Source organism: Boleophthalmus pectinirostris, unplaced genomic scaffold, assembly GCF_026225935.1.
Source record: "Boleophthalmus pectinirostris isolate CB_2022bp ecotype Guang Dong unplaced genomic scaffold, ASM2622593v1 HiC_scaffold_14, whole genome shotgun sequence".
Classification (NCBI taxonomy): Eukaryota; Metazoa; Chordata; class Actinopteri; order Gobiiformes; family Gobiidae; genus Boleophthalmus; species Boleophthalmus pectinirostris.
The window spans coordinates 16,314,440-16,341,305 of record NW_026571047.1 but is presented as its reverse complement, the minus strand read 5'-3'; the positions used below and the strand labels follow the sequence as shown (position 1 = coordinate 16,341,305).

General features: G+C 39.8%; 1 protein-coding gene across 1 annotated transcript; it reads right to left on the bottom strand.

Annotated features, from left to right (window-relative positions):
* Window positions 1–310: 310 nt before the first annotated feature.
* myo15b (myosin XVB) lies at window positions 311–26,866 on the bottom strand. The gene is made up of 67 exons (XM_055150556.1): window positions 24,689–26,866; window positions 23,813–23,953; window positions 22,986–23,050; window positions 22,909–22,912; window positions 22,516–22,625; window positions 22,331–22,408; window positions 21,886–21,979; window positions 21,667–21,770; window positions 21,540–21,603; window positions 20,886–20,999; window positions 20,566–20,727; window positions 19,956–20,069; window positions 19,532–19,590; window positions 19,175–19,298; window positions 17,534–17,629; window positions 17,250–17,381; window positions 17,058–17,183; window positions 16,810–16,887; window positions 16,594–16,730; window positions 16,310–16,355; window positions 16,094–16,218; window positions 15,061–15,175; window positions 14,093–14,268; window positions 13,818–13,911; window positions 13,344–13,397; window positions 12,639–12,652; window positions 12,150–12,330; window positions 11,895–11,952; window positions 11,679–11,803; window positions 11,240–11,335; window positions 10,917–11,152; window positions 10,646–10,815; window positions 10,500–10,572; window positions 10,175–10,354; window positions 9,579–9,756; window positions 9,026–9,110; window positions 8,880–8,912; window positions 8,720–8,782; window positions 8,407–8,546; window positions 8,042–8,329; window positions 7,891–7,969; window positions 7,572–7,700; window positions 7,335–7,491; window positions 7,145–7,235; window positions 6,749–7,070; window positions 6,475–6,575; window positions 5,582–5,641; window positions 5,432–5,507; window positions 5,197–5,315; window positions 5,008–5,123; window positions 4,750–4,891; window positions 4,536–4,647; window positions 4,080–4,416; window positions 3,940–4,003; window positions 3,707–3,779; window positions 3,390–3,466; window positions 3,241–3,317; window positions 3,026–3,156; window positions 2,687–2,781; window positions 2,533–2,610; window positions 2,369–2,465; window positions 2,025–2,173; window positions 1,833–1,948; window positions 1,541–1,671; window positions 1,225–1,358; window positions 1,015–1,155; window positions 311–522 (listed from the first exon to the last, which is right to left on the bottom strand). The coding sequence occupies exons 1-67, from the start codon at window positions 26,864–26,866 to the stop codon at window positions 439–441; spliced, it is 9,798 nt and encodes a 3,265-aa protein (XP_055006531.1). The 3' UTR covers window positions 311–438.

Below are 26,866 nucleotides of genomic sequence, written 5' to 3'. Positions count from 1 at the left end.
ATCTTGGTGCTTACGTAATAATGTTGAATCTGGTCTTTTGGAGCTTTAAGTGGTTTCTTTTGGTTGTTTCCTTTTATTTTTTGAACACCTTCATTTATATTTTTTGAACACCTTCATTTATAATCTCATCATATTGTTGAGACAATACGATACAAATAACTATTGTAGATCAAGGTTTTAAATCTTTAATAGAAATTTAATTTAATGCAAAGTGTCATCATTTATATTACATAATTAATAAGACAGTTGTTTTCACATTACAATTTAAATATTCAGACATATAAACATACATACAGACATAATTGGCGCATTGGTTTGGTCTGATATTTGATTTTCTATAAAATTTTGTATTTATTTTCATAATTACTGCAAAATGTAAACAATGAATGATTACTATCAGATTCACAGAAGTCCTCGAATAATATGCTTTGGCATGAGCTAGTGGTTGGACACAGAGCTGCTGACTGGAGGTTGCACCAGCTCATTAATCACCAGCGCCAGGATGTGGCATAGCTCCTTAGCCTAGGATGGACAAAATACAAACAATTATCAGAATTCAGTCTGACAAAAATAACTTGCAATACTTATTACTTATACTTACATATACTTATTACTTACTTATTTACACATTATAATAACACATAAGGAAATGGATAGATGGATGTATTGGACCATGCAGTAATTAATTATAGATTAATGTGTTTGGTCGCCCAGATTGGCTGTACTGCCTTGTATGAATATGGTGAATAAGTGATTGTGATGGTCCCAGGGGCCGATGGCCAGATTTGCCGTTTTGCTGCCACAAGTTTCCTCAAGGGCAACTGGGGCTACAGTCGTAGGTTACCACCCCCAAGTGTGAAATGAACAAATAACGTAAGGTTTGGATGTCTTGACAGGCGTAATATAAATAACATTTATTATTATTATTATTATTATTATTATTATTTATTATCCTGAAGCACCACTGCACTGATCCCACACATCCACTTCTGTCCAACCACTAGAGCACAGTACCTGTTTGGTTTTAATGGATAATTTCTTTGGCCGGACTGGGTTTCCGTAAGTAATCTCCACTCCTGGAACTTTGCCCATCTTCTTTGGGCGAACAGTGCGCATGGCCTGTATGTCCTCTAGTGGGATGTGGAATGCTTGCTCCTGTACATGACACAAGAAATTAATACTCAGAATATGATATTCTATTGAGAATTGTTTTATTGGGAGTACCATGGTTTTGGGGTGATTGAGGCTCACTCCATCGTGACCAATGCTGACTACACAGGGAGAAGGAGCACCACGCTGGCTCACTTTCTCAGCCCAAAACACCCTGGAGCCAAACAGAGGCTGAGAAATTACAAAATCTGCAAAAACACACAAGCTCAGTCTGAGGCGAGAGTGAGAGACCAAATGAATTATGTACTATGTAATCCCAATTTATTTATATTGTAGATATGGCTTATGGGTTATATTTACCTTTACCTTTAGTTACACTGTAATAATTAGTTCAAATGAAAAAGTTACAGAAACCATAACAGAAACCTACCGATGAACTGGATCTTGGCTTCCTGAGAACTGAGGCCCTGTAGTTGTGACATCTGCTCCACACACAGAGAGAGGAGCTCCTCCAGATGCCCCTCGGGCTCCTGGGTGGGCACATACTGCCTCAGCTCCACTCTGACACAGGCAGATATCAAGAAAATATAGAGTGAGACCTGGTGTATTCTTACAGAAACAGTGGTTAACAATGTTTTTTTTTCTTGCACGAGAGTTTCATAGCTCTAGGGGGGGTTGAACAAAAGCACCAAAAGCTGAATGAAGTTTAACTGGTTACTAACAGTGACGGAGCACTCTGGAGTCCATCTGCCAATCTCTGAAGAGCAGTCACTTCTGCCATCAGCTGCACCCCCCCAGAGCCCAGAGGAATCTGCTGGCTCAGGTACTGCTCCAACAACTGCAATAGAATGCATAGACATGTACAGGGTTGTGCCCGCTGGGAGTGAGTGTGTAAAGATGAGAACAGTTCAAACCTGCTGGTAGTGGAAGTCAAGGTAGAGGTCATTGTTGAAGGACAGGGGGCTCCTCCAGATGACCCTCCTCAGGGACAGACTTATGGAGAGATCGTCAAGAAGGAAGTCAAAGACATATTCTTCAGGGTGGAGGGGTCTCGCCACGCCATCTGCCATACACAGTGTTGTGAATTGAGTGCCACTACCTACCTCTCACTTGTGTGCTTGATACTAGCAAACACTGACCTAGAGATAAAGGCTACCCAAGGATCTGCAGTCTCTACTACTAGTCTTACTTCTTGCGTTGTTTATTTTAATTGGTAAAAAATGGTTATGATTTGAAATATTTATGCAAACAAAATTACCTTTATCTCGGTTGGCAATGATGGCAAATTCATTCACTTCAGCTGGGTTTGTAATGGCCATCTCACTGCAGACATCACTTACGACGTCTCTAGCCATCTGAAATGTGCAATATTCATGAGACAGGTGTACACACACTTTTACAAACATATTTATGCAATCTTACGCTAAAGCTGCGGATCTTTATGGGGATCTCCACTTCTCCTGGCAGGTTAACGCCGATTCGACGAGAGCTTTTTCCAGCCTACAGAGTCAAACATAACACTCTTGCTATATGTTTAACTTCAGTAAAATGTGGTTGAAGGTTGAAGTACACTTGCCATGAGAGCTTCCATTTCTATTTCAGAAGGAATGGTCCGACGGCCTCCGAAAGAGAAAGAGCGCTGCAGGTTTTCAAGGCATACTGAGGCCAACTCTGTTAGAAAAATGAAACAATACTGATAAAGAACATTAGAAAGCAAAAAGACCTGAAAGATCCATGTTTGATACTGTCCAAATCACTGATCACACCTTGAAAGCCTCTTACTGGTCATGTAAAAAGTAAAAAGTCTTCAATATAATAAAGTTATGAAGACATTCATTATGGCTTAATCATAATTGCTAACCATGAATAAAAACAAATAATATTTGAAGTGATTTGAGAAAGTGAGTGAATGAACCTTGATAAGGGTTGTGTGGGTTGCAAGCAAGTAGCTCCAGGTGTTGGCAGAGGTATGGCTGGAGTGTCCCAGAGCAGGAGAAGAAACCAGTGCAGAGGTTGAGCACCCGCCAGCCTAAAGTGCAGCTGGATCTAAACAAAGATTGGTTTTATTTTATTATAAAAATGTAGGACATTAGTGTAGGGAAGAACATAAAAGACTAAAAGATATCTTACTTATTAGGGTTGTCTGTAATTTGCTTCACAATTTGGCAGAAGATTTCATCTCTCAGAAGTTCATTCTCCTTTCCCAGCTGACCATAGGAGAAGAAGATAAGAGTTTGAATAAATGGAGATCACATCAGAAAATGCCAATTTTCACTCACCAGTAATATGTGGCCCAGGCATTTGGTTTGGCTGCTGATTTTAGGCAGAGGTGCATCTCCCATGAACTGCAATAGGGCTGGAGGACATAATACTGATAAAAAATAGTGCTACAAATGGGAAAATACTGAAAATACTGCGAAAAGACTCAAAGATGGTTTACAGCTACACCCAAATATACCCTATTCTCACCACAATGTTACGAAATATGGGTCATTGTGTGAGGCAAGTGAATATAACATATTTTTTATGTTTTAGGTTTTTAGGATTTTTGAAATTGAAGAATAAAATGAAAGGAACAAAGGAATTACAAACTCACTGCTGAAGCACTGCACAGACTGCTGGTTTAACTCTTGGTCATTGTAAAGAATGAGAGACTCCTGCAGCGGCACCTGCAAACCAACACACACAATGATAGCAATGCAAACATGTTAAATCATCACTTTGTTTTAACAATAACTCTGGTTCTCTGTTAACCCTTCTCTTGTTAATGGACCTTTTCTGGTCTCCTATGTAACATATTAACCTACTACCATTGGGCACAATCCTTACATTACTATATTTGACAGTCTCAGAAAAGCTCCTCCCAGCGGGTGGTAAGCCGTCGGTTCCAATGCTTTAAAATTGACACATGGCACATGTTAGCACTGAGGGTCTTTGTAGTCCTGTACATCTGACACACATGATCTCACCGAAAGTATTTCATGGCAAACTCAGCCATAGGAGAGTAGGTCTCTGGACCTAGGACAGAGCTCCGAGGAGAGTTCTGAACCAAACCCTGAACTGAGCCCTGGACAGAGTCTCTGCTGTCAGAAGGTGGCCCCCGTGAAAGTCGTCTCTGCTGAGGTGGTCTCTGTGACATGGGCCCCTGTGGAGCAGGCCCTGGGGGAGGCCTCATGCTCCTCATGCTTTTCCTCCTCTCATCTCTTCGGTCCAGGTGCAGACCGTGGTAGTCCGGAGCAGCAGAAGGTTGAGTGAGTTCAACTGGGAACAGACCAGAGCGCCCCCCGGTGGAACCAAACATCCAGCCTGAAGACAGTTGTGACAGTAGTGAGACATTAAAGAAACTAAGTTCTACATAATATGTTTGATTGCTTCAGTAACATGTACATTTTGACTAGAGACTCATGGTGTGAAAAGGAACACACCTGTCTGGAGTCCTTCTACCGCCTGCAGTCTGATGACATCTCCTCTGGTGAAGCTGAGCATGCTTTTGTCATCTGTTATGTGACTCTTCAGTGCCACCACGTGACCTGAGCCCTGTGGGGAGGATGTTATGAAGAAACACTGTATACAACACAGCCCAGACTGCAGTAGACCACAATAACCTGGAATGGAATAGACCAGTAGTAGCACACTTACCTGGATGAGTTCATGTAGGAAGTGCCTGATCATGGCAGAGATTTGAGGAGCCCTGGTAGACTGAAGCACCATGTTCTCGTTTTTCAGCTCCACCTCCACTTTTTCTGGACCTCTGAGCTCTACAGACATCATCTCTGCAAAACTAAAAAAAAAAAAAAAAAAAAAAAAAAAAAAGATGTTAAAGGTCACAATGTAACCAGGTACTGCTAAAAACACCATAAATCCATCTCCAGAGAATCTGTATGAAAGAACTGATACCTGTAGCTACGAAGAAGTCGGAGGTGTTTGGGGTTGATACCCGAGGCACGGACCACCTTGAGGAGGCGGATCCCTCGATGGGTCACTCCTAAAATCTGTGCATCTTGACTGCCCACCTGCACATCACAGTTTACTCACAGTTTAACATTTTGGCTTTGTTAATGTCATATTATGTAATTGCATGCCAACCTTGACAGGAAATAATCTGCTGAAATAGTTCTCCCAGTTGTCTCGAGCCGCAATGACAATTCTCTTCTTCATGAAGTCATCCTGGATCGTGCTTATTGTTGTGCCAACACTGAAGTTTGCTAATGTGATTAGATGATTACTTGAGACCTGTAGCCTCTCCACTTAATGCCTAAACAGCTAAAGCCCTGTGTAAATGCATAGCCTGTAGTGTAATAAAAAAATCATGGTCTCTCACCAAGTAGATCTTTCATTTTCCTCCTCTCTTCTCGGCTGATCCGGAGGCAGCTGTCTGAGTACGTGTCTCTCATGATCTAATTGAAACACCAGATGTTTGTAGAAAAATTTATCAAAATGAATAAACAAAGGTGAAGTCCCACATACTAACCTGTTCACACAGAAGATTGAGAACGTAGGCCCGGTTAAACAGCTCTCTAGGATAAAACACCTGAAAAGAAGATTGATTAACGATAAGCACAATAAGTACAACATCAGCCTGTGTACACGAGTGAATGTGAGAGTGAATGGTTATCTGCATTTATTCCACACTCTTCTCTTTTAATGTTATTTTTTATGATGATTATTTATGTTTTTTGTATTCTTGTCTTTCTCATTCTGTAAAGCACTTTGAATTAGTTTGTGTACGAATTGTGTTATACAGCTCTTTACCTTATCTAAATGCTTTTTAAAGTAAAATGTTTTGCATTGCTATGTGAAACACTTTGGAAACTGTTTTGTTTATAAAATGTGCTACACAAATAAAGTTCGATTGGATTGGATTGATACAGTCATTGTCAAAGCATTATAACATCCAAAGTAGAATAATGAATTGTTTTTAAAGCTCTGACATTACAGGTTTTTTCAATGCAAGGTCAATAAAGATTCAACAGATTAGTCAAAATTTTGCCCCCATAGTTGCATAAAACAAGTTAAGCAATAAACTGATATATATATATATATATATATATATATATATATATATATATATATATATATATATATATATATATATATATACACATACATACACACACACACACACACACACACACACGCACGCGCACACAATTTTTTGGTTGTTTTGATTAATATAGACAATAAGTAACACATTTACTTAAAAAATCTTACTCAGAATTATTCAATAAGGATTGCCTGTTCCTCCATAGTCTTAATAGGACAGCTTAATAGAATATAATAAGCTTAAACTTCTTCCTCTTATCCATGTCCAATCACTGTGCTTGTGCACTGAAGATATCTCATGTATTAAGCGTGTGTAGTCACCTCTTTACGTAGGAACAACTTGCCAGGGACTCTGGCGTAGGAGAGGTAGTTCTGAGGGAGGAAGCGATGTAACCGAGAGGAAAGACCTTCATCATCTTCAACTTAAAAAAAAAAAAAAAGTTAAAAGGTAAAAGTTGGTAAAATCTTACTATATGCAAATTCTATATAAACCCGTATTGTTATATGTATAGATTAGAGATTAATTAGTTTATAGTTTATATAATCAAAATTAATATAATTGTGATTTGGAAAATGTGTAAACTAATATTCTTACTGAGAGTGGGAGCGGCTAATTCCGGGGGGTCCGGGATGCTGTAAAAAAAAGGTGCAGGCTCAGGTGGAGGGGGAGGAGCTTCACGTGGAGGAGGAGGGGCTTGAGGTGGAGGGGGAGGCATTTCAGGTGGAGGTGGAGGAGGTGCCTGCTTTGAGCGCTGGGAACTGAACAGCTCTTCCAAAGGGCGCTGTTTCTGCCTCATGTTGTTAGAAATGGCTCTTCGCCCCCTAGTGGACACAGGAGAGCGTGGTGGGGAGGGGGCCCTGGGAGGAGGTGGGGCCGGTTTAGCCTTGACGGGAGGAGGTAGAGGGGTCCACTGTTTCTATGAATCAGAGATGCTTGTATAAGAGAGTGTTTTTTGTACAATACTGGACCATAGTTTTTGATGTCACTCACCTTTTGTTCTTTAGCTGGGGACTTATTTCTTAGTTTATCCAGAGCTTCCTGTTTAGGGTCAGTCTTCTTCACAAATTGCTTTTTACTTGGTCTATAAAAACAATAAACATTTTTGGAATATAATATTATAAAAGTAAAAGTGAGCTGATGTGTCGCTACATTGTTAGTTATCATATTTCCTGGAGCTGACCTGGCAGGCTGGATGGACACTGGCGCAGGAGCAGGACGGCTGTTGTACTGTTTGATGATTTCTCTGATGTTTGAGGTGGGTTCAGGGCGTGGTTGGGTCAAAGGGCTTGGTTTGGGTGTGCTGTCTTCTTTGGCAGGAGCAGGCTTTGGGCTCTTTGCTATGAGACAATCAAAATGCCAAATAAGCATTTTTCTACTAAATAGCTAAAGGCCGTCACTGTGTTTTTACTTAGCCCACCTTTAGGTTTGGGTTTGACAGGGGGAGGAGAGGGAGTGGACCGGGGTGGAGAGTGATGTTGTCTCACAGGTGGGGAGGAGGAAGAGGGGCACAAGGGAGACACTGGGCGCTGTTTCACACCGTTTTCTCCTAAAATGAAAGCTTTTTAACAAAGCTCTTTCACAAAATGCACAAAAATGAAATTCATCAACAGTTTAACATAAAAACAAATCAAATAGGGTTGAATAGTCTAACCCTTGACAAGATAGCTATAACTATAATGAATACAATTACATAGAGTCCATCAGAGCTTATCTCTTGGTAGAAATGGTGTAACTACCAATTTTCTCAAAGAACTCCAACTTGTCTCGGACTGACTGCAGGTCTTCAGGGTCAGGTAAGTCTACTTCTGTCTCTGGCTATAAATAAAGCAAAATACCAGTCAGTTTAGTAATTCATAAAACTTTCAAAACTGAGAAAAAATATGGTACCTCTGGCTCAGGCCTCTTGACACTGGTGGTGCGTTTGACAGCTGTTGTTTTGTTTTTAGGGGAAGATGGAGGGGAGCGCGGTGGAGATGGTGATCTGGAGCGCTCTTTGGGTTTGCGCTGAGAGCGTCTCTTCCTTCTCCTCTCCTCCTCTTCTCTCTCCTCCCTTTCTTCCCGCTCCTCTCTCTCTTCTCTCTCTTCTCTCAGCCCTCTTTGGCGCTGTTGTTTCTTCTGCATCTCCTGTTGCTGCTGCTGGGATAGAGTCATGGCCTGCATGGTCATCTGCTGAGCCTGCTCCAACCACAGGACAATGGAGATAAAACGCATTTCACTCACACTGTACAATATGAGTAAAACAGTCATCGCACCATAAGAACAGCTTGTTGGTTGATAAGGGCCTGTTGAGTGGCTGCCATCTGCATGGGGTCCGCTATGGGAGGGGGCATCATCGGATTCATCATAGGGTTCATCATCGGGTTCATCGCTGGGCTCGGTGGCATCATCATAGCTGAAACAGAGAGGGCAATTCATACTTTTAAGTTCATAAAATAGTAGTAGTTAATCTAAACAAATGATCATTCATTTAAAGTATCTGAAAGAAGATAATACACACTAAATGCTATGGTTTAAGAATATAACATAAATGGCAGTACTATGAGCAAACACTGGTGTGTGGGTCACCTGGCATGGTTGGCATCATCGGGTTGGTGCCGTAGACAGGCATGGAGGGAGTCACTGGTGCTCCTGAAATGACATGAAAACAATGATTAGTGTTAATCAACACCAATAGCTCACATGCAGACAACCATTCACCCTTAATAACAACAAACAATATGCATACCCATTGGATAAGTAGGCATTGACATAGGTACACCTGAAAGAAAGTTAGATAAGTCAGGCTATTAACAAGCTGTTAATATTAACTTAGAGTGGTACGCCGTTTATCCAATCTAACAATCCAAATACTGAGTGACTATCTTTTCATACCTGCTCCATAAAGTCCATTGCGCATTGGTCCGACTCCTCCTGCTCCTCTCATTCTGCGGTTTAGCTGGGCCACTCGCTCTGCATCCTACGCACAGATATATCATATAGCTCCTTTTGTAACAATTTTATGTTGCCAAATAGCTGATTCTACTATAATGGGAGAAATAGACATCAAAATATGTTTTTTTTAGATATACATTCAGTATATTTCTAGATTGAGACAATTAGAAAATGAAAAACCACATATGCAGGTTGTAAAAGCTCATATAGAATCTTTCAGCGTAATAATTTTTGACAATCTAGCCCTGATATTAATTATTATACCTAAATACATCTCTAGTCTTAAGAGTGAAGTTAGACATTAATCAATATATGTGTTTTATAGATACAACTCCCTGACCTCTACAATGAATTTCAGCCAACCATTAACCTCAAAGTGAGGGCGTAAACTTGATCAATATTTGTAGAGTTTATGTTTTGTTTCTTTCTTTCAGTGAAGGTGTGTCTTCTTTCATTTGGTGTGCTTAAAGTACACATTGTGGTCATGACTAACCGGAGGTCCATTATCCAGCACTGGCTCAAACAAGTCATCAACATAAGCGTCCATCTGCCGACCTCGGCCTTCCTGTGGGTAGTCCCTTCTCCAGGGGTTTGCTTCTGGTAATGGAAGTTCTGGTGCTTGCATGGGAGGAGCCGGTGGGATAAAGCCATCCAGATCTGAAGAGGCAGTCCTGGGCAGAACAAAGGTTGTCAAACTTGAAGAAATTTGAGGTGCACAATTAAAGGTGCCTTCACACTTTCGCATCAAAACTGGACGTAAAATGGGACTACCCTAAACATGAAACCAAACCTACATTGGATCAGGACATGGTGAGAACATGCACACTCCACACAGAAATGCCAGGTTGACCTAAGGATTGAACCTGGAAACTCAGCCACTGTACCACCATGACGTTATATAATACCTCCTATAATTTACAATATGAGTAAATTGCTTTTAAAAAACTTTCTGAACAGTTGTTTTAAATCAGAAGTCCAGTCCAGGCTGTAGGTACTAAACTGAAGGCATAGATTGCATAGATGTAGCGTACACCATCACCAAGAGAACTCCAGAACTAAAATGTGAATATAGTAGTCTGTGGTTGGCACCTGTCTCCATGGGTGAAGAGGTAGTCCGACTGCAGTGACGAGGGGGTCCCAGGGGGGAGTGGCACTTCCGCCTCTGCTCCAGCCAGAAGATCCATGACAAAGTCGGAGCCCGCCAGATCTGTCCAGGTTTCATCTGCCAACAGTGAGACTGACCAGCCTTGGAGCGCTTCCGTCACTCCTCTATGGGACACACAGGACAATTATTGAGACTAAATGGGGAATAGGGTTTTAATGCCAGGGAACAGACAGGACGGCAAACAACTACTCAAGTATGTTGTGAGATGATAGTATTATTATGTAAAAGAAAAGGTTTGAGCTGAATTACCTGAAATGAAGGAGCCATGAAGCCAGTTGCTCCCCTGTGGTCCAGGACTCCACTTCTGCTGTCAGTTTCTCATCTGGAAGAGAGATTTTTAATGTGAAATGGTGACATATTTACATGATTGCTGTGTTCTGGATGTGTGGCCTGACCATTGAAGGTGTGGATTTCCAGCTGCATGCCACTCCTCTTCTGGTTGCAGGTCCACTCCAGTTGTGTGGGAGGGTAAATTCGGGCAATGGGAGCGGGCAGCTGTAGGGAGGTCAGCAGTTTATGTTGGCACAGAGAACAGTACCGGTCTGGAGCCTGATCAGAGACATACCTGGGTAGGAAAAATGTATAACTTATTTATAAATAACTACTCAGTAACTACTTAAATAATTAATCATTCCATAGATGTGTATTACTGTATGTAGAACTCACTTGAGTAGGGGCCTGTCCAGTGCAGGTGAGGGGGAGAAGGCACTGAGGCAACAGGCCAGGAGGAGCCAGCCCCTAAGGCCTCTCTGATCCTCCTTCTGTCCCCATGTGTGGTACACCAGTTGGGCCAAGATCTCGTCCCTTAAAGCTGGGCGGTTCTGGCACTTCTCAACAATGAAATTCCCCAACACCTGCTCCTGCCAGGGGTTCAGGTTCTGTTCACCAATGAACCGAAGGATCTGAGGACAATCACAGATTAAACTATGTAAATTTCAGAGAATATTGAGATAGTGGCTATGAGGTGAAGGTGATATTGCCTCCTGTACCAGTTTGTTCAGGTCCAGGGCACTTCTAGCATCATCTAGCTCCAGAGAGGTGAGGGGTCTCTGGAGCGGGTGACCTTGAGGCTGGCTCCATGTGTCCTGACAGACACAACAAAACAAGACAAGACATTTCAGCTGGGTGAAATGAATACAAGATAAATGTACTGGTACTAAGCACAGAACAGAACTGGATTAAATAATGCTTTAGAAGAGACAAGCACAGTGATGAGTTTTTAAAGTTATTACTGTCTTTGAAAGGGATTCATTATAATAATCAACTGAAATAACTAAATAAAGCAAGTGCAATAATAATAATAATAATAATAATAATAATAATAATAATAATAATAATAATAATAATAAGAAGAAGAAGAAGAAGAAGAATCTTAATATCCACAAAAAACATAATGGATATTGATGACACTAACTCTCTCACACTCACCTTTAATAAGGTCTTGGCGTATCGAGAGAATGGATAACGGTCGATATCTGAAGGGAGGCTGAGCTTGTGTTCAGCTCTGACCTGTGGGGAGGCCACTGCACTGACCTCTGGCCCCTGATGCTGTCCTGTACCAAACAGATTTAAACAAAATATAAGTAATAAGAAACAAATATACTGCTCTGAATGTCCTGAATGATGTTTTTTGAATATATTAACCTGCTTCAGCCTGGAGTCTGGCGGAGAGCTCAGCAGGGATCTCCAGCCGCCCCACATCCTACAGTACAAAAGAAAAAACGTTAACTCTTTCTTAAGACCAAAGCTTCATGGAAAACAAAAAAACTTTCAGGGAGCTATTACTGTAAATATAAGCATTTTACCATAGTTTTTTTTTTATATTCTTCAATAAAAATAAAATATGATAACATCTTTTGTCAATTATGAAAGTGTCTAGAGCATAAGATTTTCTCTTACCATACTTGGGAGAAGAGACTTTGCCTTGGTCACTAACTTTGTTTTTTTCTTCTCGTGGAAATCCTGAAACCACAGTTGTAGCCAACAGAAAGAACTGTCAGTCTTTATTCGCAATCTGTAAGACCAGGCTGAACTATTTGCTCCGTAACCGATGATAGTTTCATTTGTCTTAAATCCAGGTCTGAGTTATTCTTAGAGGTACTAGTGTTAAATAGCCCACACCCTCAGCAGGGCCCACCCCTTTCAATGGCTCCAAAAGTCCAACGCTATCCGTTTATCACAGAGTTTACAACATGGGAGTCATCTCAATCCATACTATCTGAAATGGTTCCTTCATCATTAGGTAAATCCTTGCTGTGGTAGATTATGTTCTGTCATGGAAAATGTATTTTAAGTGACTATTCTGTAATGCCTGATGTTTAGATATTTAAATGATCAAAAAGTCTGGTTCCAACTGACCAATAAACAAGCTCTATGGCCTCTGCTTACTGTTTGCTCTCATTCTTTAATGCAAAATAGAAAGAAAGAAATACTCGGAAGTACAAGGAAGAAGTTCTTTTTATGGTTGTAATAAAATTATATCATAAAATAGATTTAAGAAATAGTAAATCTGCACACTGCTGCCGTCTTCTGTTCTGATATCTGCATTTGTTTGTTTATATGTAACAAAAGCACAGTATTTAAAACATTTTTTGATTTTTTTTTTTTAAAACACAGGCAATGCCTTTTAGGACCTATGAATTGATTATATTAGCATTATATAATCCCTTAATAACCCCCTTTAATAACGCGTCTGCAATCCATATTTAATTGAAACATAGATGGCAGCTGATTATGGAAGACAGATGGCATCACATCTATTGCATCTCTTATTTCAGAATGCACTGAAATAAAAATAATAATTTAATTATATATAATCATGACACATATTTTTTGTGAATTTTTAAAAAGAACTGTCTCTTACCAAAAATACCCAATGCCTAGCCTGTTACCTGACACTGCCCATTCCTGCAGGTTTGTATTATTTAAACTGTGTCAAACCCTTAAAAGCCATAATGCAAGGGCAGAGGAACCATTTTATAGACAAGAAATAGTGAAGGAGAACCAGATGGCCTACCTGTCAGAGCAGAGCAGCCACAAGGTCAGAGTGGATCCGAAGGTTTACGAAAGATACACTGCTTCATGTTTCACTTAAGAGGGGGTGAAGTCCAGGACAGTGGAAAGGTGTGTACAAGACGCATGCGTCAGCTGAGATAAGAATATGTTTGCAGGTAGTAATAATAATATATAAGTGGAAATACTGATATTTAAGTGTGACCAATGCAAAAATTATGTATGTGAAATAATTAGATGAAAATGAAATGATGAAAAACTAGATGGAAAAGGGTCATCAAATGTGCCTCCTGACCCCACTGAACTAGGCTTTTTAAAATGCTGACTGGTTCTACTCCATAATAACTTTTACTGAGCTAGAATCAAGCTAGAACTGAGTTAGAATCTTGCAAAATCTTATTGTCTTACTATCTTAATCTCCTTTTATGTGATGATGTCATATTTGTTCAGGTTTATAGCCCAATAAAAGGAGCAAACACTGCCTTGCTTAGTAACATGAGTGCTGTGGGTGAGACTGCGTGGCGTGAGGGCGGGATCTATGTGTGTCAGTCAAACCTTCCTCCAGTGGTGGTGCTTGATGGTGTTCCTGGTGATCATTATTGCAGCCCAGAACTGAGTAATGGTCTGCCTAAGCCTCTTGTAGTACTTCCTGCAGGTGACAAGGGGCAGTATCAGATCAACTCTGGTTGGGTTACAGCCTGAGGGCAGCTCACAGTACTCCTCTGATCCAATTACAGCTTTTACAAAGAAAGTCAAACTGAACCCAGTCAGCTCCAAAAAGACTGGCATGTCTCTTTGGTCATGGTTGTGTTCAGGTGTGTAGTGCACACCTGGCCTGGTGTCCACGGATGTGGCTCTGGATGACAATGGCCTTCTGCTTGAAGAAGCGGAAGTTTCGCCTGCACAGGAAGCCTCTGATGTTCCTTTGGATGGTGATGGCCGCCCAGGTCTGAGTGCTGCTCCACTTGTCCTCCAGCACCTGGTACAGGCGCTCCTTCAGAAAGAGCTGAGTGCACACATCATCCTCATGTAGTTTTATATTAGTATTTACAATACATGCATCATGCAAAAGGAAAATCTATTTTTATAATTTTGCTACTTTGAGAGTGTAAAAAAAACAAAACATAATTGGCAATATCAAAGCAAATGAAGGCAAATATTCCCAAAATCTTTACTGAGAAGTGAACTAGTATACATCTCTGCAGGGAGAAGTATAGGAGTAGAGAAAAAGTAGGTCTCCAGTTTTAAGAGCTAGTAACATTTTATAATACCAAATGGTTCATTAAGAAGAATTGAGGCTTAGTAACTACTTAAGTAATGGGATGAGGTTAGGAATTGGGCAGGTAGTAAGTCTGAATCATTCTTAATAAATTATTTGTTCATAATGAAGTAAGCCTTCAGTCTAAATCTTCATGGTTTATTAAAAGTGCGTTGTGTAACTTTATTGTGGAGAGTCTGTCAAATATTTTCCCAAAGGAGGTACTGTTTACTGCTTTGTCTGTTGTTTCACAGTAGGGCATTAAACCTTTCTATCATCATGGAGACCAAATCAGACCAAGTTACTGGTCAGATCGGTGGAGAGGCGTTTTGATCAATGAAACCACCTGTAACTGAACAAATATAAGATAGATCTGTTTAATGTCATACTGTGGAACATTCCAAGCAGAGCAATGACATTTCCATAGAAACAAGAAGTGATGGACCCGCAACCAAAAAGCTACATAGCACCTTTAAGGTTAATTAAATTGTAGTTATTAATGTTAGATAAGAGCTGTGTGCATGTGTTTTCTGTTTTTACCTTGGTGAGTCCCAGCTGGAACTGTTCTGCCTCTGCTCCGTTTGAGCTGAGCAGAGCCACAGTCTGCTCCCGGTCTGAGCCTTGACTGTCGCGCAGGTTCAGGAGCACCCCATATCTGCAACACAGCACTATGTCCAGGTTTCTTCAAGTTAAATTCAAGTCTTTTTAAAACCTTTTTAAGACCATTTATATAAAAATTGTATACCTACTTCACAGCCTATTTCATAGACCTACCGGCAAAGAAAAACAAAATTCTTGAATTTGTGTTAATTTATTTCTCAAGGAATATGAAGAGTAAAGAGACTCTTCCCCATAACCCCAGCATGAAATGTATTGTTCGGTAACATAAAACAACGTTGAAAAAAGACATAACGGCGTTAGTCAGATTTTGTGTTCTGCTGAGATTTTCTCTGATTTTATACTTCTGTTTCACTTATTTCTTGTGGCGCTGTAGCGTGTGCTCTTCAGCGACATGTTTGGAGGTTTTTGACCTGGGGCTGCATTGCATTCTCATTTATTGGTTCCACCACTCTTTATTTTGGCTACGTTATTTAACCAAATAATAGTGGTTGACAAATTAAACATTTGAGAAGAAATGCGATATGGAGAAGTTACATACTGCACAAATTTTAAGACCCAGATATAAAAATTCAAGACTTTTTCAAGGATTTTCAAGTTATTAGTCCAAATTCATAAATTCAATGCTTTTAAGACTTTTTAAGACATCCTGGGAACCCTGTATGTCACATTCACTATAAAGCATCACACATCCTACCAAAATACATAAGAAACACAAATTAATATCTATTGTGTATCACACCCATGACTATTACTACTATTGTGTGCATGCGTGTGTGTGTGTGTGTGAAAGCAGCTATACTGTATGTCGGTGAATTCTACTTTTTTGACGGTGCACTTTGCTCACAACCCTACTCCATATATTGCTTTAACAATAACAGCGGCATAACAAAAACAACAATCAAATCATAATTACGCCTAAATGAACCCATAATTGATCTGTTGGGTGTTGTACCTCTGCATGAAGTGGGAATACTGGATCCGTATGGGATAGCCCTCTTTACGGATGTGGATAGTTTCCAGGATCCCAGCGTGTCTGAGCTGAGCTGACACATAGTTCAAGTCAAATATCCCTGGAAGCTAGAGTTTTGTGAAAAGGAAAATCTACACAATAAAATACTGCAGATTTTTTAAATGTATTAATAATTTTACATAATTCATGCACACTGACCTTCACATAGTTTGGTTTGAAACAGCGGATAAAAGTGGTTTTGCATCTATAACACAACATAATGTTTCATTCACACAAGTCTGTAGTATAATGTTTTGAATATATGTAATAGAGTTGATCCACATCTATATCATTCATTTTGGAGCTTACACTGTGTCTGGCTGCTTTATTATTACCATATATTCTATTCTGTTCTATTCTATTCTATTATATTGTGATGTGTGAGCTACGGTGTTCAAATAATTTCCCTTGTGCATCAATAAAGTTTGTCTAAGTCTAAGTACCTTTCGAGGCGTTGTGTGAGTTCATTGAGAGATTGAAGGAAGTGGGAGGCTGCAGTGGTGGGTTGCTTGCCTCTCCAGCCCAGCTCCCTCTGCTGGATGTAGCCCTCATGGACCTTCCTGAACAGCTCTGACACCATCTGAAACAAGTGGACATAGTCATTCACTCACCACCTCCTCTGAATAAACAGTCACTGGTTTGAAATAAAGACTGTTTACGTTCAGACGACTTTTAGCAAACAGTTCCAGGACCTCTGTTCGGAACTGATCATGGTTTTTATTCAGGAAATTTTGAACCTGAAAAAATGCAAACAGAAGCATCTTATCTCGTATATTATCTTTGACTCAAACACAAATTATAAATGTAACCATAACCCTAATCCTCATGCTTTTGACAAATTAAAATACCAGTCTTACATTTCTCGAAATAGTGAAAGCATTTAGTCTGTTTAATTAGGTTTCCTCACCTGGTAGGTAACAGCTCCAGCGTAGTGATACACCGTGAACACAGGCATGGGGCTCTTGGGCTTGGCATAGAATGGGTTGTTCCCATGGTGATAGTGGCATTTCTGAAGGAAGGTGTGGTCTGTAGCCTAAAGAAACCCACATCAGCTGAGTTTAATCAGGACCCCAAACCCCCCTGTACTGTCTTCACAAACCTGGGGAAGGCAGGTTTGGTCATCCAGGATGCGGAGAATGCCATGAGGGCGAGAGGAGATGAGATCTACGCAGGAAGTTGAGTTTTTGAGAGGCATTGGGTACCACTGAATTTGTTCTGCACGGTACTCTTCCTGCAACAGTCCAAGCCCAAAAAGACAGGTAAGGTAAAATACACTATAATGTTTGGAAAGGTGTTCTCTGCATTTCTGTCAATATCATTACAATCGGTTGAGGTTTCTTTCAGTGTTACTGACAGGAGAAGTATCAGTTCTGGAGTACAGACCTGTTCCTGAGTGAGTACAGCCTTGTTTACAAAGTGCTGGAGTTGTTCATTGGCAAAGTTGATACAAAGCTGTTCAAAGCTATTCACTGCCAAGTCCTGTACAAAACCACATTGATTCAGTTATAATACATCCACAACAAAATCAATCTCATTAGTAATAGTTTTTGAGAGCTTTTTGCTACATTTTTAATGTACTAATTGATCAGTCTGCTTTAGTCAAACAAACCAGACAAATATGGCATCTCACCATGAAAACATGAAAATTACTCTCATTGTTATTAGTTAAGTAGTTTTGGATATAGTTAAAACAGATGCACTTGCATTTTACTTTGAACACTTCTTACCAGCAACTTCAGTTCTCAGTTGTCTCAACATCTCTGTGTTGTTCTGACTTTTCTGTCAGATTTAATATATTCTTTAAATCACATCATGAATGTACAAAGTGTAATTAATTGTTAATGTTCATATTTTACATGCATGCCTTTTAACTGAAGACAAGACCAACAGAGGCACAATTCATATTGGTCTAGTCATGTGAATTTACAGTGCTGTTATGTTAATCAGTTTTTTTTGTTTTGTTTCAGAAGGCAGTGACTTCTGGGCCTGCTCCATCCAGCTGTCACAGTTGCCTAAAAACAACTGATAATAGGAAGAAGAAGTCTTCCTCTAAAACGAAATGTGACCGTGCCTGCACAAAGGCATACATTGTATCAGCAGATAAAATAAAACAAAAAGGGGTTTCACAGCTTCTCTAAAGGGGAAGAGCCAGAAAACCTTTGAGCTTCTACAGTCTATGAAGCCACACGTCCCTGTGGCTCCTCAGCCTAAACCCACCTGGTCCTTGGTGGTCAAGCCTCTAGTGGAGCTCACTGCGGAGTGTTTGGCTCAAATGTGCCACGAGATCAAGTCGAAAGTCCTGCCTTCCCCTAAGAAGGAAGTGCTGTTTTATGATGACACTGACCCCCTCAAGGTACACTGCTCTTTCACTTATTCTCTTGATGGTTTGTAAAGTTGTGTATATAAGACTAACACTTGTTTTTTCATAGATAAAAACAAGTGTGGCACAAGACTTCAAGAAACCTGCCCAGGACCTGTGTGCTTCATCTTAAAAGGTGAAGGAGAGAGTGACGAAGAAGCATGTCTCCACACATTTCAGGAGCACAGCATTAGTAAATAAGGCCTCTCAGTCTGCTCCACAGGATCTCAGAGCTCATAGCTCTATGTCTTCACATGATTTGCAATTTGAATTTCAGTTCATCTTGCATATTGTTTGAACAAAACAATAACCATTGTTATCATTTGACTTTCTCAGACCAGTGCAACACTTTCTTCATAAACATGTATAGCCCACTGAGGAGGGTCCTGTCTCTAAACAGCAGTGTACAGCCTATTCTGCTACTGGTGTATAAATGCACAATTTCTTCTGATGATGAAGAGAACTGTGTAGCATCTAAAAAACGTCCCACTGCAACACCCTGTACACTGGAGTCTCCAGCCCTGCTGGACTTTTTCAGTGAGGGCGAAGAAGAAAATGAGCACATGGAGAAGCATCTTTTACCACTGGATGACTGGACGCCAGTGGTCCACATAGGGTCCTACGTACTTTTATTAACTGCAGTCTGCTTCTTCTTAAAAACTAACCTCAAAACCATAAATGTCCACAACGCCCACTGTGCTGTCCATCTCTGCAGGACTCAGCCAATCGTTGATCTGTTCCAGAAGCCAATGAAAGAGCACCGAGTACAAGGCTTTGGCAATGGCGTCTCTACAGAAAAATAACACATAATGTGTACACTTTACTAAATCAAAAAACAAATCACATAAACATTATATATGACACGGGCTGAATTTAAGTAAAAAGTTACTGAATTTGTATATTATGATATATTTATTATAATGTTATATTGAATTTCCTTTGGGGTAAATCTAATATTTATCTATCTAAGCATATTAGGGGGTTGAATTCAAGTAAAAAGATGAATAATAAAGTTACCTTACCTGGATTCAATGGCACTTTCAACAGAAAGGGGGCAGTAGATCCTGTCATAAGTGGTTTCCTGAAAAGGAGAAGCTGCCAGTTCACTGGTACACTAAGAAAATGCTTCTTTAATGGTAATGGTTTTACATTAAGTGGGAATATGACAAGTAATATGCAGTTACATCATGGTACAGTGAATCTCTTATTAGTTTCTTGGATATTACTGTACTGAAAATTGAGAGACATTTTTGAATTTTATTTGTAAACATGTTCAAAATAAATAAACAAATACATAAAATGGGTTGATAGATGGTAATAGATATGGTAATTATAAGGCAGCAAAACATACTATTATAATAAAACATCCCCAAAAGAAAGTATAACATTTACACACATTACAAAAGCTATAACCAGATACTGTGAGTGGTGTTGCATGATACTGACAGTGACTCTGTGTGTGATAACAGTCTGGAGAGCCTCAGAGGAGACCTGCAGCAGGGAGCCCACCCTCCTGGCCTCGCATTGGCTGAAGATCCGGGCCACCTCAAACGACTCGCTCTGAAACAGAAATCCACACCAGGAAATTTTATGCATCTGTGACGTTAACCTATGAAACAGTATTATACAAACATGTATAAGCATATGTAGCAAGATAATTTGGTTAATGGCTAATCATGCCAATTCTGGTCACAATACATTTTAAGAACTAAACTTTTTTAGAGGCAAAGTCAAGCCACTTTTTAGAAGCAAAGTCAAACCTACATGTGAAGTGTTTTCTGTAGCTCTTTAGGCTCTTTAGGTCACATTAACTTTACCAAGTCATTCAGAAATTTTTATTTCATAAATCTACTAGAAGAATGGTCACATATTAAACAAAAGTAATGAAATAAAATGAAGGATTTCATTGTTGTTGGGAAATGATGTTAATAATTTTGAATTGTCATTTCACTGTATGTAAGATTTATCACAGTTACAAATGTATTTATGTAGTCATATCTGCTATAAGTATGTTTATTCTATGCTGTAAATGGTCAAAGGTCAGGGCATGGCTGACCTCGTAGGAGCTGAAGCAGATGTTGCCCAGCTGCAGAATGGACGACAGGATGGCCCACACTATACTGATCTGATCTGAGTGCAGACCGATTGTTTCAAAACATTGCACCAAAAACAGGAAGTCCTGTTTATCTTGCTTTCCTTTCAGCTCACATGCGCCACCCTGAGAAGGATAAAACGATCAGCCAAGACAATTTTGAATAATTTCTATCAACGATGTGGTGTGCAGTAAAAAGTCTGGCAGTCACTCTGAAGTGAAATGTTTCAAATTAAATGTTCTTCTTATGGCAACCATAGCAATAAAACACAACAGCTTTGTACCTGGTTCAGGTAGTAGTATGTGTCAGCTCCCTGCAAGTACAGATCCTCTTTGTCCCATTCGTTCATTCCGGCCAACATCTCATAGAACACATGGAAGTTCCTCTCCTCACTGGCCTGGTATACACACACACACGTACACACACACACATACAACCCTCTCATAAACAGAATACAACACTTCATAGTTTATCACATTTAGGTATGATGATTTCCAAGCCCAGTGCTAAACTATTAAATAGTAAATTACAAGACTCCTGGTTCCTTATCCATGCAGCGACAACAGAACAACAATGATACTTACAATACAAATGGTTAGAGGAGTACTATGTCACTTTTCTGGTGTGGGTTCACCACCATGGAGATATAATTTCTTTTCCTGGAATGTTCCAACTTATCTATTGTGCATTTAATCAATTACAGCTTTTTTGACTGATAAACAATTCTTTAAATTATTTATTCTTACTGTGAGCAGGGTTGCCTCTCCACAGATCTGACTTGTGTGGCATCACCTGCTTGTCTCCATGATGAATGATAAGCATATTGTGTAAAATTTCAGGCAAAGCAATAATATAAATGCACGTTAGGGCCTTAATCCAACCCATATGTATACATGTTTTAGTTTTTTTAGTTCAATGTGTTTGCAATGGATTTTACCTGGAAGACTACTCTTGATTTCTCCAGCAGATATTGGGAGAGAGAGGTTCCAACGACAGACCCCCTGTAGACCAGAAGAATGCTTAGGGGCCAGTCTAAGTGAGCAGGTGTCATACTGGTAACTCACCGCAGGATGTGTATGTGCAGGTACTTGCCAAAGCGACTTGAGTTGTTGTTGAGGATGGTTTTGGCATTTCCAAAGCTCTCCAGGATATGAAAGACTTCCATGGGCTTTTGTGTTATGAAGAAGAGAGGCAAAGAAGAATCAGACAAATATTGTGTTTCTGTGTGTTGTCCATTTCTCATTTAGGATAAATAAAGTGTTAATTAATTGAACAGAAATCACCTGCCGTAATGTGCCATTTCCGTCCTCATACATACAGCTGAGGTAGTGCACTATCAGCTTGGTAACTTCAGTCTTACCAGATCCACTCTGTCCACTAGAAAATAGACAAAAAAATTATGTATATATAATAGAAGAAAGTTTTCAAAAATGTACATGACAAAATTTGGGTCATAAAGAATCTTAAAGGATACACATAACAAAACCAATTTTAAAGAGCCCTTACCCATGTTATAATGGCTCTCCCTTATCATTTTCTTATTTACTTCTAACTTACATTTTCTATTTTGATTTTTAATTTAATGATAATGATTGTTGTAATTTTGACCGGTAAATTAATCTTTTACCTCGATCTATTAAGACATGATCAATGCTGAACAATGATAATCTACATATTTACTTTAATACTATACCAATACATATATTGTAAGTAAAAATAAGGGACTACCTGACAATGATGCAATGTTCTTGTGAGGAAACCTGGGATTGTTTATAAGCTGTGTCTGCTACAGCGTACACATGACTAAAACGAGACAAAGAGCAGGCATTTCACAGACAGGAAACAGTGCTTCCACTGGACAGATAAGATGTGTGTGCGTGTGTGCATGTGTGCATGTGTGTGTGTGTGTTTACGGAGGGTTTCTGTGCTGCTCCTGGCCTTGGTATCTCAGCCGTAGCTCATCTGTGTAGATGTTAAGAGGCTTGAAAGGGTTAATAGACAGCAGCATGTTTCCAATGTAGGTCTAAGAATATACAAAGCAAAATGTTTTGTAGTGTTTGTTTAGTTTGATATTATGTCACAGATTAAATTATTAACCAGACACAAGAAAACTGATTTGGTTGTAACACCTATCTAAAAAAGTGAAATATTGTAAAGGTGTGAGACTCCTAAAGCATTTCTTTTCTATGTATGATTAATTTCGGATCAATTTGTACCTGAGCCAGAAAAATATGAGTGAAACTTACATAAATATTGTCCCGCTGAAATCTCTTTCTCAGGTTTAGTAACACAGAGCTCTCACTCACCTCTCTGAAATACAAATAGTATATATTTTATTCTAAGACTTGTGATTGTTGTTGCATTGTTTTAAGTGGACATTTACTCTAACTGGGACAGATCCTCCAGCTCATCTACCTCCACAAGCCTGTTACTACCCGGCAGCACCACCTTTGATACAAAAGAAAAACAAAATAAACCATAGTAAAGGATATTACATTTTTCTCTGTTGCTGCTATTTAACTGCAACAGTAATTTAACACTAATAATGTAATTTGATGTACTGAGTTTATTTAGAGACATCTTGTGCAAAATCAACTTAAGTGAGCTTTAAAGCGCCCATATTACACTATTTTCTGATCTATGTTATAATGTTGTTTACTCATCACAAACATATCCAGAGTTGTGTTTTGTTTAATTTATACACATTTATATATGCAAACCCTGCATATTTAGGCTGAGTTCTTCTCTGTTCCACCCTGTGATGGATAATACAGGAAGTGCTCCACTGTGTTTTTAAACTTCATACACCTTCACTAGAATAATTTGGATAATTTTAGATCTGAAATAGACAATGTATTCTCATCTAAAAAAGCTAGCTGTTAACTTGAAAACCACTGGTTCATGACATTACAAGTTGGAGCAGAGCATTTTCAGCTTTGAGGATTTAGACAGACTAATAATAAAGGGTTACTCAAACATGTGTGAATGAAACAAACCACAACTCTAGATATGCTTTGATGAGGTAACACCATTTTAACATAGCTTAAAGCTAACGCAAGTAAATTTTGCATAAAATTGAACCTGTACACCTTGTTATAACAGTATTCCGTCATCATTAGCTTACTCAGAAATAGTATAATAAGTCTTATATATAATATAATAAGTCTTATAATAATAATGTGATAAAGTAGAAAGGACAACATATACTACCTGTGTGCTAAGTAGTCGGTGCTCCAGCATTTCTTGAGTGGGGTCCTCAGATTCCCACGGACCCCTGCCTTTGTCAGACACAGTGGTCTGAGCCTGACGCTCATCTTCATACACTGTCCATCGGGTCAGTTTCTCCACTGTCTGATGAGGCAGCAAATTCTCAGCCCGCAACCAGTTCTAAAACAAACTAATTATAATTTCTGTAATAATGCAATTTACTTAAAGATGCACAATATAACTTTTCTGGTGGTGGATTTGTGCCCTGCGTGTCTCCATGACGATATTATTGTCTCCATGGAGATATTATTGCACTCTTGGAATTTCCACAGTACTGCATTAAAGTTGTCTATCTATTTTGAAGCACATACTGCAATAAACGATAATACTGAAAGTAATTTATGCCACATTAACAATATTTCAAGAAAACCCCAGTCAACCACTTTTAAGTACACAGCATCATTAAAAGGCCTGGCTGCAACAAATTAAAAACAAAATAAACCAATAATTAGCCATAGAAGTTACTTATTCAACTGCCTACAGCTCAAATTTTACTGTATCACAACAAAAATACTTCAAATCTTGCCAGTATGGCAAAGAAAATGTACACAAAATACATTTTAAGCCCCAAAATATATTGAACGATACATCAATCCTGACCAGCATGTGTGCTGAATTTGTTACATTTTTAGTATGAGTGGGGTCACCGTAATGGCGTCACATGCTCGTCTAATTGGATAAAGATTTGGTTCAGTATCATACTGTGGAACATTTCAGGAAAAGAGAGGAACTCTCCATAGAAACAGGTAGGTGCTGGACCCACACCAGAAAAGTCACATAGTCCACCTTTAATAATAATAATTATATATGTTAGTATACCTGAGGGTCACCACTCATGCAGGGGTTTTCTGCCCAGTGCATATCTGGCTGGATGATGGTGTACAGCGCTCTGTTCCCCATGAGCTCAGCCACTTCCCTATCTGTCTCCTCTTCGTACAGAGAGCGCACATTCGCCACTCTCAATCCCGCCTGATTCATTTGAAAGTGTGGAGTAGCTTCAGATTGAGCAGGCACAGTTTCAACATTTCCTGCTGGTGTGGTACTAGACATGGGGCCCATCTTTGCTCTGGCTGATTGTAAAATACCATTGTCCTTTAGGTTTGTGAGAGCTACCCTTTTTGCTGCATTTTCGGAAACTTCTGATATGCCTGGTGAATCTCTAAACTCTCTCTCAGTCCTATCCTCCATGGCATGCATACCCACTGGTAGAGTCTTCTTTATGGATTTGAGGAGGGTAAGGTCGGGTTTGACTGGGAGGACAAGCCGGGCACCAGGTTTTGGAAGTTTTGATTCTCCACTGACAGAAGCTCCTTCATTAACCCCAGATGTTGTAGATGCTCCTTCATTGGTATTCGGTTTCGACTTGTTGATTTTATTCATTCTTGGCAAAACAATTGCAAATTTTGCTTCTAGTTCTTTGTCTCCTGAAGTGGAACGCTCCTCCACTTCTAAAGACGCTTCAAGAGTTGTTTCTTTTTCTTTTACGGCTTCTGAAGTTTTCTTTTTCTTACTGGCAAAAGTGGTTTTACCAGCAACTTTGACAGCCATTCTATGTTTGAACAAGTTACTTCTAGGTTTACTTTGCTTTCGTTTTCCTGCCTGAACCGAGAGCCAGCGAGAGAGTCCAATAGCTTTTGCCCAAACTGAAAACTTTTTCCTCAAATTACAACCTCTGTGCATTTTCTTCTGAATCCAACCAGACATTTTGTGAAGTGTCGTCATGCCTTTTTTCCCTGATATTATTTGTTTTGTGATTTTGCTTGTTTCAATGTCCCCATCTGCAGCTTTAGCTTGTAGCAATTCCTCTCCCTGTTTGGATTTGTTCAGTATTGTGTTGGTTTTCTTCTGTAGTGCCTTCATCTGGGCTTTCTTGATGAGAAATCTCTGGTCTGGAGTGCCCTTGTTTTGGTCTTGATCTTTCCCTTCAGACTCCAGAAGTGTTTGTAAGTCTTTACTTTTGCTTTTGAGCAGCTTCACTTGGTCTTGAGCCTTCATGGCTGTGGATAGACTTGGCTCTATCACATCTTCCTCCTCCTCCTCTTCCTCCTCACTGGCATTATCCATACTATCTTCATGTACGATCTTCTTTGTAGGTTCATTTTTGTTTGACACACCCCCAGCCGCTTGTTTTTTACTCTTGGATTTTTCTTGCTTTTTGAGAATTTTTAGATTTTTCTTGTCTTCTTTTGCCTTCTGCTTGGCCTCCTTCTCCAGTCTTTGCTTCTCTGCTTTTGCTAGACGTTTTTCTTGTTTCTCTGCTTCCTTGTCTCCCTTGTTTTTCCTAAACATCTTCTTGCTTTGCGCTTGCACAGTCCTCGGAGCTGAACTTTGTCTAGTTTTTCTGCGTGATCTGGTGATAGGTTTCTTGGCTAGTTCTTCATCACTTGCATCTGTGCTATCTGATTTCAAACTGTCTCCACCCTGCTGTTTTTCTGGTTTATTTAAAGGTTCTGGGCTTTGTTCCTCTTCAGATTCACTGGCAGCTTTATCTGAGTCACTTTTTGGTTCAGGTTCTTGTTCGGCTGTAGGTTTTACATCCTGATAGCTCTTGTGCTCGCTCTCCTCACTGCTGGTGGACCTGGTAGACCTGTCCTGCTCACTGCTGTGCTCCTCCTCCTTTTGCTTCTCAGAATCCGATTCAGTGGCCTCCTCTGAGCTTCCTTCACTGCTGTTCGATGCCTGGTCGCTCTCATCCTCAGACTCTTTCTCCCTCCTCTTGTTCACTGCTTTTGAGGGGGGCTTTTGGTTGGACCCCCTGGACTTTGCCGCTACTCTTACATTATTAGTTTTCTTGCTGCTGTTTGGCTTCTCTGTGGGTTTTCCAGTTTGTTTGGATGGGCCCCTTTTAACTTCATCTTTTTTATGCCCCTTTTTCGTTTCACTCGTTTTTGGCAAAGTCTTTTTTTCTTTCGGTCTCACATTTTTGGGATCTTTTATTGTTGTTTCAGATTTACACCTGGATGCATGGACCATACTTGTGGACTTAGCAGGTGGCAT